Below are 23,468 nucleotides of genomic sequence, written 5' to 3' on the forward strand. Positions count from 1 at the left end.
CTGCTTCAGCCTGCTGCCTGCCTGGGTGAGGACAGGAGCATGTGTGTGAGCATGAGCCTGGGTGGAAAGTAACCCCTGGAGGGAGAAAGTATTCGTATTTAAAGGGAAACCCGTTCTTACTAAAATGTACAATCCCAAAGAGTGGATCCTGCGTTTAAATCAAGTATTAAAGTTCGGGCACTGTCAGTGCTTGAATATTGGCCCCCTGTAACTCACAGCTCACTTGGGAAATGAGCTGAAGTAAGGCAGAGGCAAATGTTTACCCCTGTGCCTGGTACAGTGCCTGACACCTGGGAGATCTTCAAAATATCCTCGCGGAACGAACAAATGAGTGAATCAAGGAATGAATGGAGAAAGAGAAGCCAGGTGACTGCAGAGTTGTACTGGGTCCAGGTATCCCCAGTGACCAGCAGAATACGCTTGCTAAAGAACAGAATAGAGGATGAGGTTTGTGGCCTTAGAATAAAAATAATAAGGGGGCACCTGGGTGGCTCAGTCAGTTAAGCGTCTGCCTTTGGCTCAGGTGATGATTCCGGGGTCCTGGGATCGAGCCCGGCATCGGGCTCCCTGCTCAGTGGGGAGCCTGCTTCTCCCTCTTCCTTGCCTGCCACTCCCTCTGCTTGTGCACTCTGTCTCTCTCTGTCAAATAAATAAAATCTTAAAAAAATAAAAATTATAATAATAGTAAACGTGTATTGAGTTCTTTCATTGGGCCAGATACAACTCTGGGAGCGTTATGTCATTTAATTTTCATCGCTGCCCTCTGAGCTGAATTATGATCTGCATTTCACAGATGGGGAAACTGAGGCTTTGACAGAATAAGGAACTTGTCCAGGGTGGATCCTTCCCTTTCTGCCTGCGCAGGACTAGAACATGACTCAGAGCTACGTGGCCCATATGAGGATCAGGGCACTGCCCTTGGCATCATTATCTCAGTATTCTAACCATCATGAACAAAGTGCCAGATGAACCTGGGCCCCGCACAGACCTCAGGGCCCAGCTTGCTGTGGTCAGACTTACCTCCCCACCTTCTTTATTCTTTACACTACCTCTGTTTTTAGTGCTACCAAACTGAGCACAAGAGGCTCCCTTCATCAGGTTTAATCACAGAGTGTGTGGTTTTCATTTAGGTAGGGTATTTTTGTAACAATGTTAAGTTTTGGACTTGTAGGCAGTTCTCTTGTCATACTGAGTCATCAATAAAGTTGTGTTTTGTTAATACAAACAGGAACGTTAGGGGAGGGAGGTGGATTGGTGGGTTGAATTTGTGACAGCATTGTTTTTGTTGTTTTGTTTTAGCTGTCAAGTTTGAGGTGATGTTGGGACATTTAAGCATAAATTTCCCGAAAGGCTTTGGAACCGTGAGATTGACCCTGTGAAAGAGGCCAATTTTGAAATGCAAACTTTAGGTATGTTTTCATAGAGGTGATAGTTGAAGTTGTGGAAGTAGGTGATGTCTTCAAGGGCAAAAGTACTACTATGAAGAGAAAACAGATTATAAAGGATATTGCCCAGACGTTAAGATGTCTCTATTTTGCCAGATTCAAGCGCTGTGTGTGCTAATATTCCTGCCTTTTCTGACTCTAGATTTAGTACCATGTTTCATTTAAGTTAACCCATAGAAAATATATTAGCAGTATAACATGCTACTATATTTACAGTGAAGCTCAGATTAGATTTTTGGGATTTCTTTATCAGTCTGGTGGTAACTTTTCCACTCCCAGGCCTGCTAGAATACTTCTAGGCAAAGGATATCAAGATTTAAGCCATACTTTTAGAAAATATGCTGGGATTTTATTCCCTCCATTTTTGCTGGTTTTGAAAAATAGGAATTTGCAAACTTAACTTTTTTTAAAACCTAGTATAAGAAAAATGGCACTGAAAGATTAGAATAATAGAATTTAATGTTTCTCATATTTGGAGCAGAGATTTGCCTTCTGGCTTAGAAGTTACTTAGACTCCAGCATTATAAAGACTTATGTGTTATAATCTTGTGTGCATGCCCACACGTGTTTCCTCTGGTCCTCACGGCTTTTTTAGTGTAGTCATTTCTGGAGTTTTTGATCACATACCCTAATAATAATTATCCCTAATACATGTGTGTTTTAAATAAATGCTGTGTATATACTACCTATACTAATAAAAGATGTGCATCATAAAATGTCCACAAAATAGCAATAAAAGTCATGGGATACAGTTCAAACAATATTGTTGATTTTACTTTTTAATGATAAAAATTTTCTCTCATCAAAAACAGTTTTTCTTAGCGAGAACAGTGTGAGCTAACAATACTACAATTTGCAGGTCAGCTTTAACAGTTGTCATTGATCAAAAGGTAACTCCCCAAGAATACATAGATTTAGATGAGGATTAACATCATTATAATTAAAGAACAGTGGTAATCACTTTTCTGATTCCATTCATTAGTCATGCAAAAGCTGTTAAAATTTGATAGCTAAAATTATACTGTCTTCCCTGATGTCAGTGAGTTGTTCTGAAAACCAGTTGAAGGATTTTACATTTTTACACTGAAAATTTTAAAAACTCTGTGAAATTTTCCATTTGAAAGATTTTTAAGTTAGAAAGTTATATTTCTGGGTTTTTATACTGACAGTTTTATAGATGACAAGCATTGTTTTCAATAATAAAATAATAATATCAAACATTTCCTAAAATCCATTCTGTAAAATAGTTACTTGATAAAGTATCATATTTACCTTGAATGGTTGAGTCAAGAAAGAAGAGGGTGTGTGTATGTGTAAGAGAGAGTCCGGTGTATGTTAATATGTTAGGTAGCTTACTACTGATACACTTGTCATCATGAAAAAAGTCAGCACTTTGGAACAGTTTTCTTCTTTAATAAAAAAAAAAAAATCCTTAGAACATACTTAAATTTCTAATGGTATGATAATGTTCTAAACATTAAAGTAAGTACTTAATAGAATTTATGCATGCAATAAGATAACTCTGAAGATTATAAAAACAAAATACTTGTAATGCAACTGAAATATCCTAACCCAAGTGTGTATGTTATGGCAACTATATAAAGTTTGTTTCTAAGTCTTGTGTCCTTGGAAGAGAGTATAAAAAACAATTGCTTCAGGGATGATGAGATGATGGTGTTTTTTTTTAAATAAAAAATTATTAAATTGCAAAGATGACTTACAAAAATGGAAAAAAGAAACCAATGCAAATTGTTTAAGAAAACAGGACCAAAAATGTGGACTGATTCAAAAGAAAACATTAAAAGTATGTATTCAAACTCAGTAATGTTTATGTGGTTAACATAAACATACTGAGTGCCTGTTAAGTAGCAGGGACTGTACTAATAATACACAGATGTAAAAGCACAATTTTTTCCATCATTAAAATTTTATTGCTTTAATTTATACCATATAATACTGGCTGTTTCAAGAATTGTCCAGTATTTCATAATCCATCTCTTTCTGACACTCTGATTCCTTAAAACTCAAGTTTCAATCTCTTGCCAGACAGCCTCTCTCATTGTTATCTTTGACTTGGTAACCTGGTATTTGCTTTCCAGTAAGATAACCTGCAACAGACACCAGACACACAGTCCTTTACATGTAACCTCATGTTTAGTTACACAGTGCTAGAACGTTGACAGTTAGCAGATGGCTTGTTGGGGTTTATTCTCCACCCTGCCCTACTCCCCAACAATGAAACATATTGGTGAGTGTTCTAGTTAGGAATGTGTTCACCTGCGGCAAGGGAGAACCTGGCTAATGTGAGCTTAAAAGAACAGAAGTTTTGGCCTCTCCGTAAGTCTGCAGGCTGATTTGTTCAGCGCCTGTGTTTTGAGGATTCTCTTGGCCTTTTCCTGATGCTTACTGGCTCAGGGTAGAAAAGCTGCCTCCATACCTCTAGCCCTCACACTGAGGTTCCAAGCAGAAAGGAGGACAAAGGGCAGGGACAAAGGGCCTAGCATCTGATTCCATGTGCTTGATCAAGAGAGCAAAGCCTTGTCCAGAAGCTCCACTCAGCAGATGTGGGCTCACACCTCAGGGGCCAGAGCTGGGTCACAGGGCTGCCCAGCTGCAAGGGTACCTGACCAAACTGGGAACTTTGGTTTTTCAGCCTTCACACAGGAGGGGTAACTAGTATAGCGTCTGCCACATACTTTCAGCCATCTGCCTCCTCTTTATGTCAGTATAATGCCTAGTGAGTCCAACAGTGAGGTCTTAGTTAAAGAGTTTGCCATGAAATTTTGTATCTTTGAGATACTCTGTTCACTTGCTGGGAAGTTCCTAGGGTCTTTGACAAGGGAAAGATCCTGAGTCCTTTCCTCCCTCTGTGGTGGAAAGGAGTTGTCTTAGGGCCCTCTCCTTCTCCTTAGTTCAGTCCAGCCCCTCCATTATAAGTAAATTTTTACTTTCTGTTTTCTTTCCTCTGCCTTTGACTTTTTCCATGAGAGATGCATAAAAGGTCCTAATCAGTCCTACATTACCTCAAGTCAGAAAAAAGAAAACTGTGTATCTGAAGTGTGAAAGTAAGTGAAATAAAGAACTGTTACATCGAATACCTAAAGCCTTTGAAAGTACCCAAAAGTCACTTTATATTTTTTGCAGAGGGCCCCATCTAGGGCAAAGAAAAAAAAGCTCATGTGTTTGAATTGAATGAAACAATTGAGCAAGTGCCTGGTATTGCTTAGCTCTTTTTGTATTTAATCCTCTCATTGAATCTATGGGAAAAAAAAATTGGGTCCATTTCACAGATTAGAAGCTTTGTAATTTCCCCAAGGCTACCCAACTGACAGGGCCAGGATTAAACTGTGGAGAGTCTAACTCAAAAGTACACACTCCCCATCCTCCCCCCAGTTTTGCTTGTTGTCTTCCATTTGTACTTTGTCTTTAAACTTGCTTTCCCACAATTACGCACATTAAATCTCAATTTAAAACAAATCTCAATTAAAAAAAAACAACAACAACTATCAGGGTGCTGGGTGGCTCAGTCGTTAAGCATCTGCCTTCGGCTCAGGTCATGATCCCGGAGTCCTGGGATCAAGCCCCGAATACAGCTCCCTGCTTGGCGGGAAGCCTGCTTCTCCCTCTCCCACTCTCCCTGCTTGTGTTCCCTCTCTCGCTGTCTCTCTCTCTGTCAAATAAATAAATAAAATCTTAAAAAAAAAAAAACCTATCTTCTTCAAATTGATTATTTCTTTTTATTTGCTATTCACTCCCAAGGTCCAAAGGTGCAGCATCAGCTGTGTATACCCCAGAATTCAAACATAATTAGACATGTCTAGAAGCCTATGGAAGGATTCTAGCAGGGGCTACTTCATTACCTAAATTAACCGTCAGCCTCTGGGAAAGAACTAATCAGAGGAGAAGAGAGAGTGGAGGAGTGCAAGTTTACTTAAAAGTGCCACCGAGTAGGGGTAAATCTGACTCAAGTACAATGTAATTTATTTAGCCTGTCCTCTGATCCAATCCTGAGGGACTCCTGGAGCCAGGAGGTTGCTAGTGAAAGAGCTACAGACATCTTCACTATGATTTTCATGGGTCATTGAGTGTTCATGCCAGGTCAGCAGATTCAGCAGCACCAGCCCAGGCAGTTTATCGCCTGGGCGCCTGTGGGGGTGGGTCACCAGGGCTTGGGTGCAGGCCTTGGGGTCCTCAGTGGGGCTGGGTCTTGTCTTGCAGGGGTTTGGAGTTGAAAGGGTAAACGTTCATTGTCTTTGTTTGGGCTGCGATAACAAAATTGGGTAGCTTATAAACAGTATAAATTTATTTCTCACAGTTCTGAAGGCTGGATGTTCAAGATCAGGGTGCCAGCATGGTTGGGATCTGGTAAAAGCCCTCTGCTGGTTGCAGACTGCAGATTCCTTGCTGTGTCCTCACATGGTGGAAAGGGGTAGGGATATTATTGGGTCTCTTTCATAAGGACACTAATCCCATTCATGAGGGTTCTGTCCTCCTAAACTAATCACCTTCCATAGGCTCCCCACCTTGTAATACCATCACCTTGGGGGTTAGGTTTCAACATACGAATTTTAAGGGGAACACAGATCATTTATTAATGCAGGACCCCTTAAAAAGCTTGCTTCAGAACTTCTGGAGATATTAGGGGAAGTGGATGGGGGTGATAGAATCCCAAGGTAGCTGTTAGAAGCAGAGTCAGGGAAATACTGGTATATTTGCTTCATTCTCAATTGCCATCAATTTGCAAATATATCAACAATTTAATTAAGACATTTGGGCCAAACAAAATACTACATTATACGCTTGCAATTTTTAAAATTAACTGACAAGAGCATTTATTTAAACATATAGTCACATACAACTTTCTTCTTCAATATCATTGTCAATGTTAAAAGCAAAGCCTTTTTCACATTCAGGGTCTACAGACTGTTCTGAATTATTTAGGCAATTTACAGTTACATGTAGCATCCTAGACGCACTGCTTTTTAAAATCATACAGCTTTAGCATTAATTGAGAAATATTGGCGTTTGATCTACATTGCTTTTTGGCTAAACTTCGTTACATTTGTTCCTAAATTAAATTACCAACTCAGTTTGATCTCTAGAACATCACCTGGAAATCTTTGATGTTCGGCGCTGGAGTGATAGTTCTTTAATCATCCATTTGGTTAATATTTACTGAGGGCCTCCTGCGTTGCCAGTCTCTGTGCTTACAGAACTGACATTGTGGAGACAGATGAGCATAAAGTCAAGTACACAGATGAACAAATAAAATTTTAATAAATTTAGACAATAGAACTTCAGCTAAGGTGGTTAGAGAGGACTCTCCATGGTAGATCATCCTAAATGACGAGAGTACCAACACCACTGAGAGTCGGGATGAAGCCTTTCTGTCACCCTGGCCCTTCCATGTGTGAAAATCCTGTCTGTTCGCTAACAACTGGGTAGTGAGTGTTTGCCACATGCCAGACATGCTTCGAGGCCCTGGGGATACAACAGTGAACAAAACAGGAGACAAAATCCCTGGCCTTGTGGAATTTATATTCTATTAGGGGAGAGAGAGAAATAAATACGGAAAACGTACAGTATGTCAGATGCTAAGTGCTATGGTGACAAATGAAGCCTTGAAGGGAAGTAGGGAGTTGGGGGGTGGGGCACTGGAAAAATATAAAACCTGGTTGTCAGGGAAGGCCTCATTAACAAATTGAACTTTGAGCCAGAAATGGAGATGTTTGGTCTAGCCCAGGGCTGGAACTTTGTAAAGGACAGCCTTTTTCTTCAGGCTTTGGGCGCCCTGGGCCTCCGTTGCAGCCCTCAGCTCTGCCTGGGACAGTATGGAAATGAGTGGGTGGAGCTGTCTTCCAATACAACTTTATTTACGGACACTGAGATTTGTATTTCATATGATTTTTACTTGTCATGAAATACTATTTATTTTTTTTTCAACCCCAATTCAAAATACCCCATTTTTGACTGGGGGCTATACAAAAACTGTTATGAGCTAGATTTAGCCTGTGGGCCATAGTTTGCCTTCCCATAATCTAGCCTAAGAGATTTTGGAGTATCTGTTCCTTTTAATTGCTTTGGATAATATGTAATGGTATATGTTTGAATAATAAAATCCAACTGTCATGCTTTTGTAGATATCTATTTTGGGTCCAACACCTTTTTTTCCTGCTGCTGCTTTTTTTTTTTTTTTTTTTTGTGGTCGTAATGAAAATTCATCTGTTCAGTGACATATATTCATTTCACTTAAATTTATGTCTTACAGCTTTTATTTCTAGGCTCTGCTATGCAATAATAGCTTTATTTTCAATCCATCATACTATAGTATTTCTGAAGACATTTTAAGTAGCAGTTAAGAATTTTCTTCAGGTAAAGCTATAGAAAAACTCAGTAGAGCGGCTTAAGCAATTAAGGGTTAATTTGTCTAATACAGAAAGGTTTAGAGTGGGCCGCACAAGACTGGTGTGGCAGCTGTACAATATCAAGGACCCAAGCTCCTGTCTTTCTGCTTGACCATCCTTAGCATATGGAGTTTGTTTTCACAATTGCAAAATGGTTTCTGCACCTCCAGGCACCACTTCTGCGTTTCTTCAAGAGAGGAGGGAGAAGGATATAATGGGCTTTGTGTTTTTATTCATTAAGGGGAGCCTTCCGGAGAACATCTGCCTTCTCTCTTATGGGCCAGAACCGTGTCATGTGATGACTCCCGGCTCCAGAGGAGTCTGGGTAAAACACGTTTTGTAGCAGAGCGCATCGCTTTTCCAAACAAAACCCAGCCTTCTGTTATTAAGAAAGGGAGATTGGCTACTGGGTAAAAAACTAGCATTAACTGCCATGGCTTCTAGGTGTGTAAAGAAACAAAAAACACCTGAGTTATAGGTCCTTCCATCATGGCTGAATTGACATGGGTAAAGGCAGTGACTGTTGTCCCACAGTTTACTTCTCTTCCACTTGCTCCTCACATGTCTTTTGATATTGACTGTTGGGTACATTTTGCTTCAGTATAGTTGAAATGTGGGGAGGAGAGAGCTCTTTGTGTCAAGGAAGCGGTGGTATATGTTATTGTTATTTGAACTCTGGGTTTGTACCGGCACATGCAGTGCCCTTGGCCGCTTCCTGTTGCCACATAGGAATCCTTTCTATTACCTGGGTACCCACCCAACCAGCCGTCCCTTCCGCCCGAGCTGGCCTGTCTCCCTGCCAGGTAAGCCTGGGCTCCCACAGCTCCAGGCCACGTTCACCCCAGCAGATCTTAAAAATAGCTGGTTGTGGCAGCTCGTGACTTGTCTTCCTTCCTGATGCTAATGCCACAGATACCTACTTGAAAACTTCCTGCTCTGGGTTAAATTTCTGCCCTTTGTTTATTCAAATCATTCGCTGTAGTATTAGTTAATTTTCTGTGGCCTTAGCTCTTTTTTAAGAAAAAATTTCTTTTTTTTTTTTTTTTTAAGATTTTATTTATTTATTCATGAAAGACAGAGGCAGAGGGACAAGCAGGCTCCCCGCAGAGCAGGGAGCCCGATGCGGGACTCGATCCCAGGACCCTGGGATCATGACCTGAGCCGAAGGCAGACGCTCAACCGACTGAGCCACCCAGGCGTCCCAAGAAAAAATTTCTTTTTAATCATCTGGCTTTTCTTACAAGTTTGAGTAAACGTGGAGGCCAGTGAGTAACAACATGCTCTGACTCCTGGGGCTTCAGGTCCTGTTGGAAAACCTGATTTATATAAAACACCACATGTCTATGGCCATATACTCCTGTTCCCTTCTGTGTGAAGCTCTCTTTCTCAACATAACTTTCCTCTATTTAATCTATTGAATATTGACATATTCACACTGTTCAAAAACGTTTCAAGTTCACACATGCAGAGAGGGAAACCTCTTGCTCCTACTTTGTCCCTGTCGCCCAGTTCCCACTCCCCCAGCCCCTAGACAGCTATTTCTGTTATTTTTTTATGTAACTTTCAAGAGTTCATTTTTTAACATAAATACAAGCAAATACAAATGTGTTCCTTTATTTCCTCTATTTTTAAAGAAATGTTCCTAGTCTATGCACAGTTCTGTTCCTTAATTTTTTTTTTCCCATTTACTAATGTACCTTGGAGATCTTTTCATAGCAGTGTTAACAGTATATACAGAACTCCTTTTTTTTTTCTTCAGTTGTGCAGTATTAAAGTGACCTTTTTGAAATGTAAACCTGGTCCTGTCTCCCCCGCTTTCCTCTTTTAAACCAGAGATAGAATTATTTACATTTTACTCCTTATACTACTGTCAGTTATCACCTTTGTTAGTAACTATCCTTTGCTTCTTGAGCATTGTTCCTTTCCCTCTCCCTCAGTTTTATTGAGATACAATTGACATATAATATTGCATAAGTGTAAGGTATACAACACAATGATATATATATAGTGAAATGATTACCACAGTTAGTTAACACATCCATCACTCACATCATTTGAATTTTAATATTCTGTGATACATCTTTCAAATATTGGCTGTAAGGAGGGAAGGGTGTTGAGACATGGATACTTTCATACATCGCTAATGGAAACGTAAATTGACGTGGACTTTTTGAAAAGCAGTTTAGCATGGGTCCATCAGGAGCCTGAAAAATGTCTCTACCCTTTGATCTGAGTTTCATTCATAGGGCTATGTCTAAAATAGTGTTGAGGTTACAGTTAAAGATTTCTAAATAAAGATGTTCACCACATGATACTTCTGGTGGTGAAAGTTACAAGTATTCTAAATACCAATAATTGAGAAGTAGTTAACGAAAAACATGTACATGATGGATTGCTAAGCAGATATTAAAATTCATGCTTTTGAAAAATTTTTAATGACACAGGGTATATATTTTGAGTGAAAGCGGCAAGATGCAGCTGTTTTTGTTGAGTGTGATCCTATGAAAGGAATGACCAGTTGAGCTGTAGGGGATTATAGTCCAGCAGTAAATGCTGTGTGTATGGGGTGGGGGATCTAGGGGGCTGGGGAGTAAAGAAGTTGTGTACGTGTCTTTGATGTATCCTAGTATTGAGAGCATATGAGTTTTTAGGCACTCACACTTTGGGGAAGATGTAGAGGTGGGATGGATATTATGTGTATATATATTATATGGAAAACTCAGGTTTGACTGTCAGTTTCATTTTTGATCACTCTCATGAACATTTGAAATGTGTTGGATATGTAAAGTTCTACATATGGACGTTAAATCCAAACCCTTTCCTCTAATTAAATTTTGAGAGGATTGTAGGTAACTTCTTGTTCGCTTGTTTTTACAATTTCTAGACTTTTAAAAATGCAGATACATTGCTTTCATAGTCAAAGGAACTGGATCATGAAGGACATTGTGCTATGCTAAGAAATGTGTGTGTGGTCTTCCAAGGGCAGTGGGGACCCACTAAATAAATAGGAGAATGACATGATTGTCTTAACAAGAACACATACCAAGACCTTGATCAAAATAGGTGACCACTTTTGACTTCAGCATCAACTTTGTTTATCTGCCTTATATGGTTATAAAGGGAAATTAAGTAGGATGAATAATACTTTTTTTGCAAGCCACAGTTTCAGAATAATATAACTACATTTCCGGAATTTTGTACCAATGAGGGAAAAAGGTTAACTTTTTCGGAAATGAGAAAAAGCTTAATTCAAGAAACCAAGATAATGCATCAAACTACCATACAGTAGTTTCCTTGTTTTCTGATATCACTGAGTGTAAAGATGTCCTATTTGGCTAGCTTTGCATTTCTGTCCATACTAACTGTGCAGTCTTGTTAGTCATTCATAGACTTCAATCCAGTGATCAGAATCTCTGTGCTCATGACATGCAATGGATTTCCATCTCGGATGCACATGTCATTGAGGCTTTTGGGGGAAAGTTGGAGGAAATTGGTAGGGGCAGTCAGTATGTGAAAGTTTGTTCTTCAAGCACTTTATTTTTATAAAATGGTGGCTTGACCTCTCAAAAGGATTCTTTTCATTGCCAGTTATAAAATTACTTCACCGTTTAAGTTTGTTCTCTATGTACATTTCCCAGAATCACTTAGAAAAAGGAACTTTGTTGAGCCATGTTTTACATGCTGTGTTTAAGATATTGAATATTGTCACCTTGTCTGAATTATTTAATATGAACCCTTAAATAAGATTGATAAGATTTTGAAAATGTACAGATGTGTTTGCAGCTCTTCAAGAGCACACCTGACCCCTAGTGACTGAAGAAGGAAACATGAAGGTGAGAAGAACAAAAAGGGTTAAGAAATAGAGTTCAAACTAAGATGATGCTTGTTTACTCTCACCTTAGAAGCAGAGAACATTTTTCTCTTGTGAATTGATGAAAGGATGCTTTCATGACAGTGGCTACAGCTGTGGAATATCTGAAAGAGACTGCTGAAGGGAATAAAAATGTTGCTGCTCCCAGGAATCAATGAAATGTTGACATCTCAGATGGGCTATACATGGTTTTCAAATGGTTTTGGCAGAGGGAGCTTTCATGACTATAAATGTCAACTTCTGTAAGTGGGAGGGAGAATGGATATGGCCTACTGAGAACTGAGTCCCTCACCCCATACATAATCTGATCCTTCCAATTTGTGCCCCGGAGTTCTGGGGAGTCTAGGTGAAGAAATCATCATGTCAGGATTTGCCTAGACTTCTGCTGGATATCCAGTGTAGTCAATGGTGCATGGTGCCTGGAAAATCTCTCTCTCTCTCTCTCTTTTTTTTTTTTTTTTTTTTTTGCATCAGTGACCTCTGACAATGAGAAATCAAATCTAGTTCAATTTGGAAATATCTACATATTGTTTCAGTTGAGCATTTCTCCTTCTTTATTTGTCTTCCCTCTTTAGATAAAGAAGAAGCAGCAGGATGTGGTTAGATTTCTGGAAGCCAACAAGATAGAGTTTGAGGAGGTGGATATCACAATGTCAGAAGAACAGAGACAATGGATGTACAAAAACATTCCCCCAGAAAAGAAGCCTGCTCAGGGCAACCCTCTGCCGCCTCAGATATTTAATGGTGACCGATACTGTGGAGTAAGTAGCCAGATTGTTACCACACTATTTCTTTGGGTGATTCAGAACACAGTTACCTAGAGTGACGTTGGGTTTTTTCAGTGAGGACTGTGACCTCTTTACCCTCTGCCACTCAGGTTCACAGTTTAATAGAGGGGATGTGGGTACAACGACACAGACGGTGTGTGAATGTGAGTGCGTACATGTCTGTCAGTCTTCCTGTATCTTTGTTTGGGGAAAGTGGTGGGTAGGGGAAGGGGTATGTGTGTGTGTGTTTATTGTGTTCTAAATTTTAAAGCAGATTTTTTGATTAATATATTTTGGGGGCAGAGTGGAAGGGATAGTTATTCTTGGATCTTCACCTCTCTATAGTATAAAAAACTAATAGCTGATTATACACCAGACTTTGTTTCTTTTGTGATAATGAGCCAGATGGATCATTATGAACCTCTGAAATATATTAGGTGCCTTCCTCCTGTATGTAGCATACGAGAAGATGAAGTCACATTTGTCTGATTATCTATTTTCCTTCTCACTGGCTTAAGAAAAAAAAAAATCAAGAAACTTCTAATGAGTAGCTAGGATTTGCCCTTTGTCATACTCTAAGTGTTAAGTGTGTGTTTATTTTGGTACCTGTACTACAGTTCTTTAAGGATGGCCTGGAGAAGGGGAAGGGGCTATAGTGCTGAAGTGCTTAAGGTGAAATAAATAGCTGGGTTGTACTGGAGTGGAGAAAAGGGATAACAATGCTTTTGATACCTTGAAAGGAAACAGTTTCCATGTGCATAAGAGAGAAGGAGATGCTGAAACGGAAAGCCATAAAGATTGTGCACAGAGTTCTTGCATTCATGTCAGAGGAGAATCCTGCACATGGCACTAGATTCAGATATGAGTTCTTGTACCACTTTATGTTGGCTTTGACACCTTTGTAAAGTCACCTCTCTTAAAGCATCGATTTTCTTATCTTTAAGCAAAGGATGATAATATCTGCCTTACTTCCCAGGATATTTTGTGACTGTAAAGTACTTTTTAAGAATAAAGCTTATTGTTTTAACTGTGGAATATTTTACATTGTTGATCTCATATTTTATTAGGGGAGTATGTGGCAACTGAAGGTGTATCCCATTCACAATTACAGACCCTAGAAAATGTACTCTTGTGTCTGCAAACCAAAAGGAGGTATAGTTGAAACTGTGTATAAACTGTACTGTTCAAAGCAAAACTATTAGTCAGATAGTGCTAGAAGACTTAAAACAAAAATTTAGCAGTTTTCTGTCCCTCAGACTTCTCAGGTACGAGAATTTCTTTGTTCTGGTCTTGTTGAGTGGTAATTCGGCTGGGTATAGAATTCTAAGTTGGAAAGAATTTTGATCGTTTTGCTTCATTATCATCTGGTTTCTAGTGCTGCGATGGAGAAGTCTAATGCCATTTTCCTTGATCTTTTGTATGTTTTTGCCAGTTTCTTTTTTCCAGGTTTTTAATGTCTCTTATTCATATGTGTATCCTAAAATTTTTTGGTGAATTACCATAATGTAATCTATTTTTCATTCACTGTGCTGAGTGCTCAGTAGGTCCCTATTATCCAAGAATTGCATGATTATTAAATATGTTTTTATATTATTTTCTTTGAAAAAGTTCTCCCTGCTTTTTCACTCTGTTCTCTTTATCTAGAATACATATTGGGCACCTGGGTGGCTCAGTCGTTAAATGTCTGCCTTTGGCTCAGGTCATGATCCCAGGGTCCTGGGATCGAGTCCCGCATCGGGCTCCCTGCTCTGCGGGGAGCCTGCTTCTCCCTCTCCCACTCTCCCTACTTGTGTTCCCTCTCTCACTGTGTCTCTCTCTGTCAAATAAAGAAATAAAATCTTTTTTTTTTTTTTTTAAAGATTTTATTTATTTGCTTCACAGAAAGACACAGCGAGAGAGGGAACACAAGTAGGGGGAGTCGGAGAGGGAGAAGCAGGCTTCCTGCCGAGCAGGGAACCCGATGTGGGGCTCGATCCCAGGACCCTGGGATCATGACCTGAGCCGAAGGCAGACATGTAACAACTGAGCCACCCAGGTGCCCCTAAAGAAATAAAATCTTAAAAAAAAAATAGAATACATATTAATTTAGATGTGAACTTATTACACCAATTTTCTAATAGTCTTATCTTTTTCTTTTGTATTGTCTTCTTTAACTTTTTATTCTACTTTCTGGGAGATTTCTTCAACTTACCTTTGAATTTTTTCATTGAATTTTTATGTAATCTTTTTCTTCCTTTCTTACATTCTGATTTTTTCTTTTTAATAATGTGCTTTTATAAGATGAGTACAGATTTTAGCTCAGTGGAGATACTAAATATGATTTCTTTGAGGTTTTCTTCTCTTACCAGTCCCTGTTCTACTAATTCCCAACCCCCGCCTTTTTTTTTTTCACTTTACTTATTTTGGTCTTTTCTCTCAACTGTGGTGGGCTTTCCTCAGATGTCTGGTGATCCTTGTCTTTTGTTTAAGAGGTGAGGCACTAGAAAGCTAATTAATTAGAAGTTGTGTGTGTGCTTATATATGTGTGTGGGCTTGTTTCCCAGAGGACTTCTCTCTAGGTTGACTGGGTAGCCTATTACATTCTTGTTGTAGATTCAGATAATAAAATCTGCAGGTCTTTACTCAGGTGATAATTTAATTTTTCCAGAGAATTGCCCTTCAGTCTCTTGCTTGGGGATATCAGCCTCGCTACTGGAGTTCTGGACCTGTAGGGTGAGAGGGCTAGAGGGTCTCACTCTCTGCCATGCACAGTTTCCCTTCATATCTGTTTTCACCTCCACTCTGTCTTCCATGCTCCTGTTTATTCCATGCTGCTGTTTATAAGTTTGTTGCTTCCCAGAAGCTGTATTTATTAATGGTGTACCTTCTAGTTCCTTTGGGGAGAGTGAGCACCCTGGGAATCTAATTGCTGCTTATGTAGATTTTCAAACAGTCTCCCTGTTTTCTGCCTTTGCCCACTCACCTCACCTTCACAATAGCTGATGCCTCCAGTTCCTGACGTTTCCTGGGGAGCCCCCGCAGCTTGTTCAGACACTGAGGTTTGACCATCCTCTGCTCTCTAATGCCCCTCACCATTTCTCTCCTCACTTCCTACATATGTTGTGGTTCAGAGCTATAGATGTCTCTTAGTTTTATTTTTTTTTAAATGGTGTTTCTGGTTCTTTAAAAAAATTCTTGTTTTGTTGATTTTTCAAGATAAAGGAGGAAAAGACATCTTTCCTCTATCATCGTGAAAGTAGAAGTGTTCAGAGCCCTTTGAATACAGGAATGTATTGAATGAATAAAAGAGTGTAATGTGAAATGAAGTTAATTCCTTACCCTTGCTTTCACTTCTTTATGACTTTCTACATCTCTGTGTACCTTTGCCCTACAGTCTATGGAAATTTTTTCAGATAGACTGGGAACTGGCTAGAGGCTTACACATTGATTACACTGTGCTGGATAAATGGCATCTTCTCTGCTTAAGCAATGTTAGTCCCGTGGGGATGTTGACAGAACAGCACTGGTATGCGCTCTGTCTTTATAGTTTGTGCTAGCAGGAGTTTTGAAGGCAGTGTCTGCTCTTACCACGGTCAAGTAAATTTGACTTTGACAAAAGCAAAAGCATTAGAGGGCAACTAACCATGGTCTCATTCATCCTACCTGCTTCTGTGCACCTTGCTTTACCTAGTGATAAAGTTTATCAGTGGTCTTACCTGGTTGGATAACTTGTGGAAACCTGCCACATTGCAGGTGATGGGATCCAGTAAGCATGAAGATTCACCTATTTCCTGGAATTGGCTGGAAACTTACTACTTTATTTTAAACTGGGAGACATAAATAGCTGCTAAGCTACTTGGTAATCAACGTAGACAGTTTCCTTCTCTCTGCCCTTTAGTATTTGAATAATCTGCTTGTTGGGAAGAATGCCCCACTGAATGGAAGCTCCCTGGCATGTCTAGTCAGTTCTTCTCACCCCAGAATTTGAACATTGAGGGGATAATGCAGCAATACAGGACCAGTTAGACAGGGGTCTTGGAGTCAGGAATAGCCATAGCCATGGCAGGTATCCTAATGGGACTGATCCTGTGGTGTGGCCTCGGTGTGTTCTTGGCCACCCAGACATAGAAACTTGTCTTATAAACTGGTTCTTCAGCTTTAATGTGGATTCAAAGCTTCCCACTATACTGCCACAAATTCCTTTCTTGTTACGTTGCTAATGTCCATTTGAGTTATTTGTAATCAAGAACCCAAATTGCGTAGACTGGTTGTTCTTGCTATTTCCTGGGAGTATCCCTACCATAAGCAAGGTAATGAGTAACCTAAAGGTAAACATCCCCAACCTTAGGCTTTTCTGATGGGTTTTATGGTGTCTGATTTGGATTTTGAAAGCTCTGGGTCCTCATGTTCAAGGTTTAAACTTTGTTCTCTCTCTGTGGAACTGGTATGTGTGGAGTGCACCAGAAATGAAAATGCACACATCTGCCCTAAAGAAAAGTATTTACTCCCTTTTCATTTCTTTTCTCCCTCCTTATTCAGGGGAAAAAAAAAAAAAAAAAAAGATTTGGATTTTTAAAATATGTTTTTATTTTATTTTTTATTAAAAAATGTTTGATAAAAACGTACATTGTAAAAGTTACTATCTTTTAAGTGTACAGTTTAGTAGTAAGTATTCGTTGTTGTAAAACAGATATCCAGAACTTTTTCATCTTGCAGAACTGAAACTCTATACCCATTAAACAACTCCCATTTGTACCCCACCCCAGACCTTGATAACAGTCATTCTGCTTTCTACCCCTGAATTTGACTATGTTAGATACCTCATAGAAGTGAAATTATACAAAGTCTGTCCTTTTGTGACTAGCTTATTTCACTTAGTATAATGTCCTCAAGGTTCATCCATGTTGTTGTATGTCTTAGTCCATCAAGGCTGCTATAACAAAATGCCACAGCCTGGGTATTTTGCAAACAACAGAAATTTATTTCTTACAGTTCTGGAAGCTGGAAGTCTAAGATCAGGGTGATAGCATAGTTGAGTTCTGATGAAGATGCTCTTCTGAATTGCAGACTGCCAACTTCCTGAAGTGCCCTTATATAGTAAAAGGGGACAAGAGAGCTGTTTTATAAGGGCATTAATCCTATCCTTGAGGGCTCTACCCTCATGGCCTAATCATCTCCTAAAGGTGTTTGGGCATCAGGATTTCAACATATGAATTTTGTGGGGATGAAAACATTTAGCCTAGAGCATTGAAGCATGTGACAAGATTTCATTTCTTTTTAAGGCTTCCATTGTGTGTATATACTACATTTGTTGATGGATTGGGTTGCTTCCACCTCTTGGCTGTTGTGAATGGTACTGCTTTGAACATGGGTTTGCAAATATCTGAGATTCCACTTTAAATTGTTTTGGATATATACATAGATGTGGGATTGCTGCATCATATGGTAGTTCTATTTTTAATTTTTTGAAGAATCGTCATAGTGGTTATGCCATTTTACAGTCCCATCAGCAGTACACAAGGATTCCAACTTCTCCACATCCCCACCAATACTTGTTATTTTCTTTTCTTTTTTTTTTTTTGGTTTTATCTTGTTTTGAGAGCAGCTGTTCTAATAGGTGTGAGGTAGTATCTCACTGTGATTTTGATTTGCATTTCTCTGATGGTTAGTGATATTGAGCATTTCATACACTTATTGTCCATTTGTATATCATTTTTGAAGAAATGTCTATTCAAATCCTTTGCCCATTTTTAAATTAGGTTATTTGATTTTTTGTTGTTGAGTTTTAAGAGTTCTTTGTATATTCTGGATATTAACCCCTTAGCAGATATCTAATTTGCAAATATTTTCTCCCATTCTTAGGTTGCCTTTCACTCTGTTGATTATATTCTCTGATGAACAAAGTTTTAATATTTGATGTAGTCCCATTTGTCTATTTTTGCTTCTGTTGATTATACTTTTGGAGTCATAGCTAAGAAATCATTACTTGCCAAATACAGTGTCATGAAGCTTTCCCCTTATGTTTTCTTCTAGAAGTTTTATAGTTTGGGGTCTTATATTTAGTCTTTAATTCATTTTTAGTTACTTTTTGTATGTGGTATAAGATAAGGGTTCAAATTCATTCATTTGCATTTGGATATCCAGTTTTCCTAGCACTATGTGTTGAAGGAACTGTCCTGTCCCCAATGAGTGGTCTTGGCACCTTTGTTGAAGATCATTTGATCATATACATGAGGGTTTATTTTTTTGGACTCTATTCAGTGTCTTATCTTTATGCCAGTACCATACTGTTTTGATTACTGTAGCTTTGTAATATGTTTTGAAACCAGGAAATGTGAATCCTCCAACTTTGTCCTTTTTCAAACTTGTTTTGGCTATTTGGAGTCCCTTGACATTCCATGTAAATTTTAGTTTTTAGTTGTTTTTTTTTTCTATTTTTGCAAAAAATGCTGTTGGGATTTTGATAGGGATTATGTTGAATCTTTAGATAGTTTTGGGTAATATTGACATCTTAACAATATTAAATCATCTAATCCATGAACATAGGTTGTCTTTCCATTGCTATGTGTCTCTGTTCATTTCTTTCAGCAATATTTCATAGTTTTTAACATACAATCTTTAACCTCCTTAGTTAGATTTACACCTAAGTGTTTTACTCTTTTGGTATTGTAAATAGAATTATTTTTTAAATTTCCTTTCCCAATTGTTTATTTATTCATGTATAGAGACACAGGTGATCTTTATATGTTGCTTTTTGGTCCTGTGACTTTGTTGAATTTATTAATTATTTTATTTAAAAAATGGTAGTTAGAAATGGGAATGCAACCAAATTTCATTTAACTGGGTTCACATTAACCAGTTTGTGGATTAACCATCAAAAGGGGAGAAGATAGTGACCATTTAGATAGTCAAGACAAGTTGGTGCAGGTTTGGCTAAGGATGCCAATACTCAGAATTGGCCATTGGATGATGGTGAGAAGAGATGGGGTGAGGTAGAATGTGTGGCTGGAGTTACTCATGTAAGTCCTGTCTTACAAGGAAGAGATGACAGTTTGCTGAGAGATAGATGGCAGAATATTTTTATAGAAAAATAACCATTTTGATCATTTTCCATGGGGCAACTTATAAGATTGTTTGTATTTTAAAACTATTGAATTACTATTTTGGTACTTTAGGTGATACTTGTAGAATGTTAAATTTATACCTAAGCATTGGGTCTACTGTTAATCAAATAAGATTATATTAAAGCTGTTGATAAGTTTGGTTTAAGTAATGATTTGGGGGCCAACTCTGACTGCCTTTCCCCATACTACCTTGGTTAATGCCTAAAAGTAGACTAGAGATGGGTTAGATTGATCTCAAGGAGGTGCAGAAAGACAGCAATAGTTCCTTGGGCCTCTCCTCTTCTTTCTTTCCCATCAAAGGAGACAAGGAGATGTGTTAGTGTCTTCTAACCATTGGTGGAGGCTCAGAAGCACACCACAGAACACCTAAATGTATGTAGTTGTATTGTTTCCAAGTGCAGTATTTATGTAAGACTTTTGAGAAGATTGTCTTGGGATAATACATTTTAAGTGTGTTTGGGCATCTTTTTGAAGCATGCAGAACCAACTCCCTTAATTATCAGTTTTCAAGTCCCTGATTCATACATATTTTTATTTTTTAAAAATCATATATTTAAATTTGAATATATTGAAATTGAATATATATATATATATATATATCTCCACATATAAATATAAGAAATGATTTTCAGCCAAAAGTCTCATAAGAAGTTGTTGGAAAGAGATATTTAAAGATGGGGCGCCTGGGTGAGGCAGTCAGTTAAGCATCTGCCTTTGGCTCAGGTCATGATCCAGGGTCCTGGAATGAAGCCCTGAGTCAGGTTCCCTACTCCCTCTCCCTCTGTCCCCCGTCTCATGCGCACTCTCTCTCTCACTCTCTAGCTCAAATAAATAAATAAAATCTTTAAAAAAGAGATATTTAAAGAGATTTTCATACTGAATTGGTTATCCAACATTATTATTGTTGTTGTTTCTTTTTTTCCCAGCACTAAAATGAATATGGAAGTAGAGAATATTTAAAAAATGAGAATGAGAAAGGGGGAACAATAAATACTACCTTTCAAATACAACTGTAAACATTTGATCTATGCACATTCTGTTTTCTTACAAGCTGATTTAAATTTTTAAAATCACATTTGTTGATCATACTATATATACCATTTTGTGCCCTGCTTTGTTCTCTAACAAAAATAGTTTCCATGTCCTTATAAGCTTATTTTTTAGAAGTTGCATCTTATTCCCTTGGGTGGAATATTATAATTAATCATTCCCTCAGTGTGGGCTATTTAGTTTGTTTCCAGTCACTTGAAATAATAGTTTGCAACTGGCAAGCTGTTTTGAAGAATGCATTAAATTGAATGTTATTTCATAAGGTACATTCTCATTTAAGCTCTTCCACTTTTTCTTTTCCTTAAAGTCATTTTTCTTTCTTTTAAGAGTCTTCTGTCAAATAACAAAAATATTTTGGGGTGTACTGTTATCAAGATACGAAGGGTTATTGTTGGTGGCCCCAGAATCTGGGTCCAAGGTGAAGAAAAAAATCACTTGGTGAAATGAAAACTAGTAAAAGTTAAAACAAGTTGAGTTTCTCAGGGCTCTGGGGTGCCCAAAGTCATAGAATAAAGACTGCCTATCTGCCCAAAGCAGCATTTGGCTTGAAGATTTTGAGTACATTGCAAAACATTTTTTAATAGCCAAAGAAACACTGGTATATTATCGGGCAGGATGCCTGATTTCCATGAATTTTTAGATTGAACAAGGCTTCAAAGAAATTTCACTTTTATAGGGGCTGCCTCAAAATGTATCCTCCAGTGTTCTAGATCAGGGGTTGGACCACCTGGCAAATACTTTAGTCTTTTCAGACCACCAGTTCTCTGCTACATCTTCTTTTTTGTTTGGTTTTCTTTGTTTTGTTTTCTAACCATTTAAGAATGTCAAACCATGCTTAGCTCAGAGGCCCCCTCCATAGTTTACTCCCCTTCTAGATGGTCCAATGTTGCCTCCACCTCCCGGAGTTCTTTAGTGGTCACATTTGAGAAACACAGGATTAGCTGATTTCCAAGTCTCCTTTGTGAAAATAAAGTATATCCTCTGGCAGGATGGAGTAGAACATGGTCAGAGAATTTTGACCTATGTTGAAGCCTGACTTGCAGTAATTTTGTGTTACTAGAACTCTGGTTGTTGGAGTCAATAAGGAAAAGAAAAAAAGGAAAGCTAAAGTTTAAAATTTTCATTATTCACAGGAGATTGTGCTCTGTCTCTAAAATATGGATGTTATTTTTGTAGGCTTAATGACTACATCATCTATATGATAGTAAGGCAAAGCCCTGAAAGTTACCCCAAACTCATTTTCCTCACCTCAATACCCACTTGGTTACCAAATCCTGTAATTTTTGTCTCCTGTGTAATTCCACCCTATTTCTCTCTCAGAATTCAATTCAAACAGGCCTTGTTATTGAGCTTTCTCTAACTAGGACTGCCCCTCCCCTAAGCCCAGCAAACCTGTGCCTCATTCCTATTATGACCTTTATCTCATAGAATTTTTTTTCATGTCTTTCCTTTCTGAGGTTCCTTGTGTTCACCTCAGCAGGCTCTGTGGCACATTTATCTTAGTCTCTGCATAATGCTAGGAACCCAGAACATACTTACCAAAAATTGGTTATGTGAATGGGTGACTAGCTACACAGATGTTTTCAGCTGAGCAGGTAGCTAACCTGTTCTGTCGGGTCCTGCCTTGTCAAAGTTCTGAGCATTTGCATTCTCATTTTATTACTAAAAGTCAGTCAGATGTCTGAAGAGGAAGCTCATTGAACCTTCTTCTAAATTTTACAATGAAATCTATTGGGAAAATCACCTCTATTAGAAACTCACCTATCCTACAGGTAGAATTTCCTTAAGAAACTTAATTTGAATTTGAAGATCTGTATTCCAAGGCCTCCTGTCTAAAAGATAACTTATCTAATCAAGGAGAATCTTCTTCACATGTTTTACTGTAAATAATCTTATATGACATCCTCACAGATACTAGGAAAGGAAAAAGTCCGGGGGTGGGGAAGGGGTGATATAAATTCCTCTTTATCGCTTGCTGATCAGCTGTATGCCCAGAAGCATAACAATTTAATTAGATATTCTTTGCGGTTTTATCTCTTTTATATAATCGCAGTTTTTATTCTTCTGTCTATAAATGTTTAATCTCCCATTTTCACCTCACTGAGATGTTTGCTGCAATATTCTACAGTGATGAATCCCTGGGACGTGTCTTTCATGAAAACGATGGCTTGTGCTGTGAATATTGAAAACCTTCATTCAGACAGGCTCAGGCTGCCCCAGTTGCATGTTTCATGGTGTATCTTAAATAGGGTCCACACTGGAGGTTTTCTTTAGGTTAAAGTGTTTCTCTTTCTGAGCCTTATGCAGTTAGAGTTAATGAAAAGAAAACAAAACTGTTAAGACACTAAGGCCATGTTAATACTATCAATGTTAAGACAATAGAGGAGGGTCAAAAGTGAAAAGTCACGTTTCCTCTGCCCGGCTATATGTGCCCTCCCTTGGATTCCCAAGAGATAGCCTCTCCTGTGAGGTTCTGCTTTGTAGTTTTCTTAGTTATCACCAGCCTGTGCCTATATTCCTGGATTTAAAGCTTTAGACAGCACATTTTTCTTTGAAAGATGAAGAGAAATCATTCTTAATAGCTCCTCTCATTTCTCCCCATGTTGATTCACACACACGCACACACAGCATTGCTAAGTTTATACATCACATTCTCCTCTGTGACTGTAATAATTATTATAAAATATAATATATAAACATTTATTTTGTTATAAACCAAAAATGCTAATCTCTATAGAGCTGTTTAGTTGTGTGCGTAGTCATAGAGGAGGGTATATTATCCTATTTTACTAAATCCCTGTGGCTTAAAGGAGAATGACATAAATGTC

General features: G+C 38.4%; 1 protein-coding gene across 2 annotated transcripts in view; it reads left to right on the forward strand.

The window, feature by feature from the left end:
• Positions 1 to 23,468, forward strand: part of SH3BGRL2 (SH3 domain binding glutamate rich protein like 2) — a 59,117-nt gene that overhangs the window by 24,444 nt on the left and 11,205 nt on the right. For both annotated transcript variants that reach the window (XR_006789301.3, XM_045867141.3), the window contains exon 2: positions 12,296 to 12,481. Coding sequence is in view for 1 of the 2 variants with exons in the window: in XM_045867141.3 (XP_045723097.1) it covers positions 12,296 to 12,481 (186 nt within the window). In the remaining variant the exon portion in view is untranslated. The remainder of the gene's footprint in view (positions 1 to 12,295; positions 12,482 to 23,468) is intronic.

This window comes from Mirounga angustirostris, unplaced genomic scaffold (assembly GCF_029215605.1).
Source record: "Mirounga angustirostris isolate CCGP_5_RB_7025 unplaced genomic scaffold, mMirAng1.0.hap1 SCAF_8, whole genome shotgun sequence".
Lineage (NCBI taxonomy): Eukaryota > Metazoa > Chordata > Mammalia > Carnivora > Phocidae > Mirounga > Mirounga angustirostris.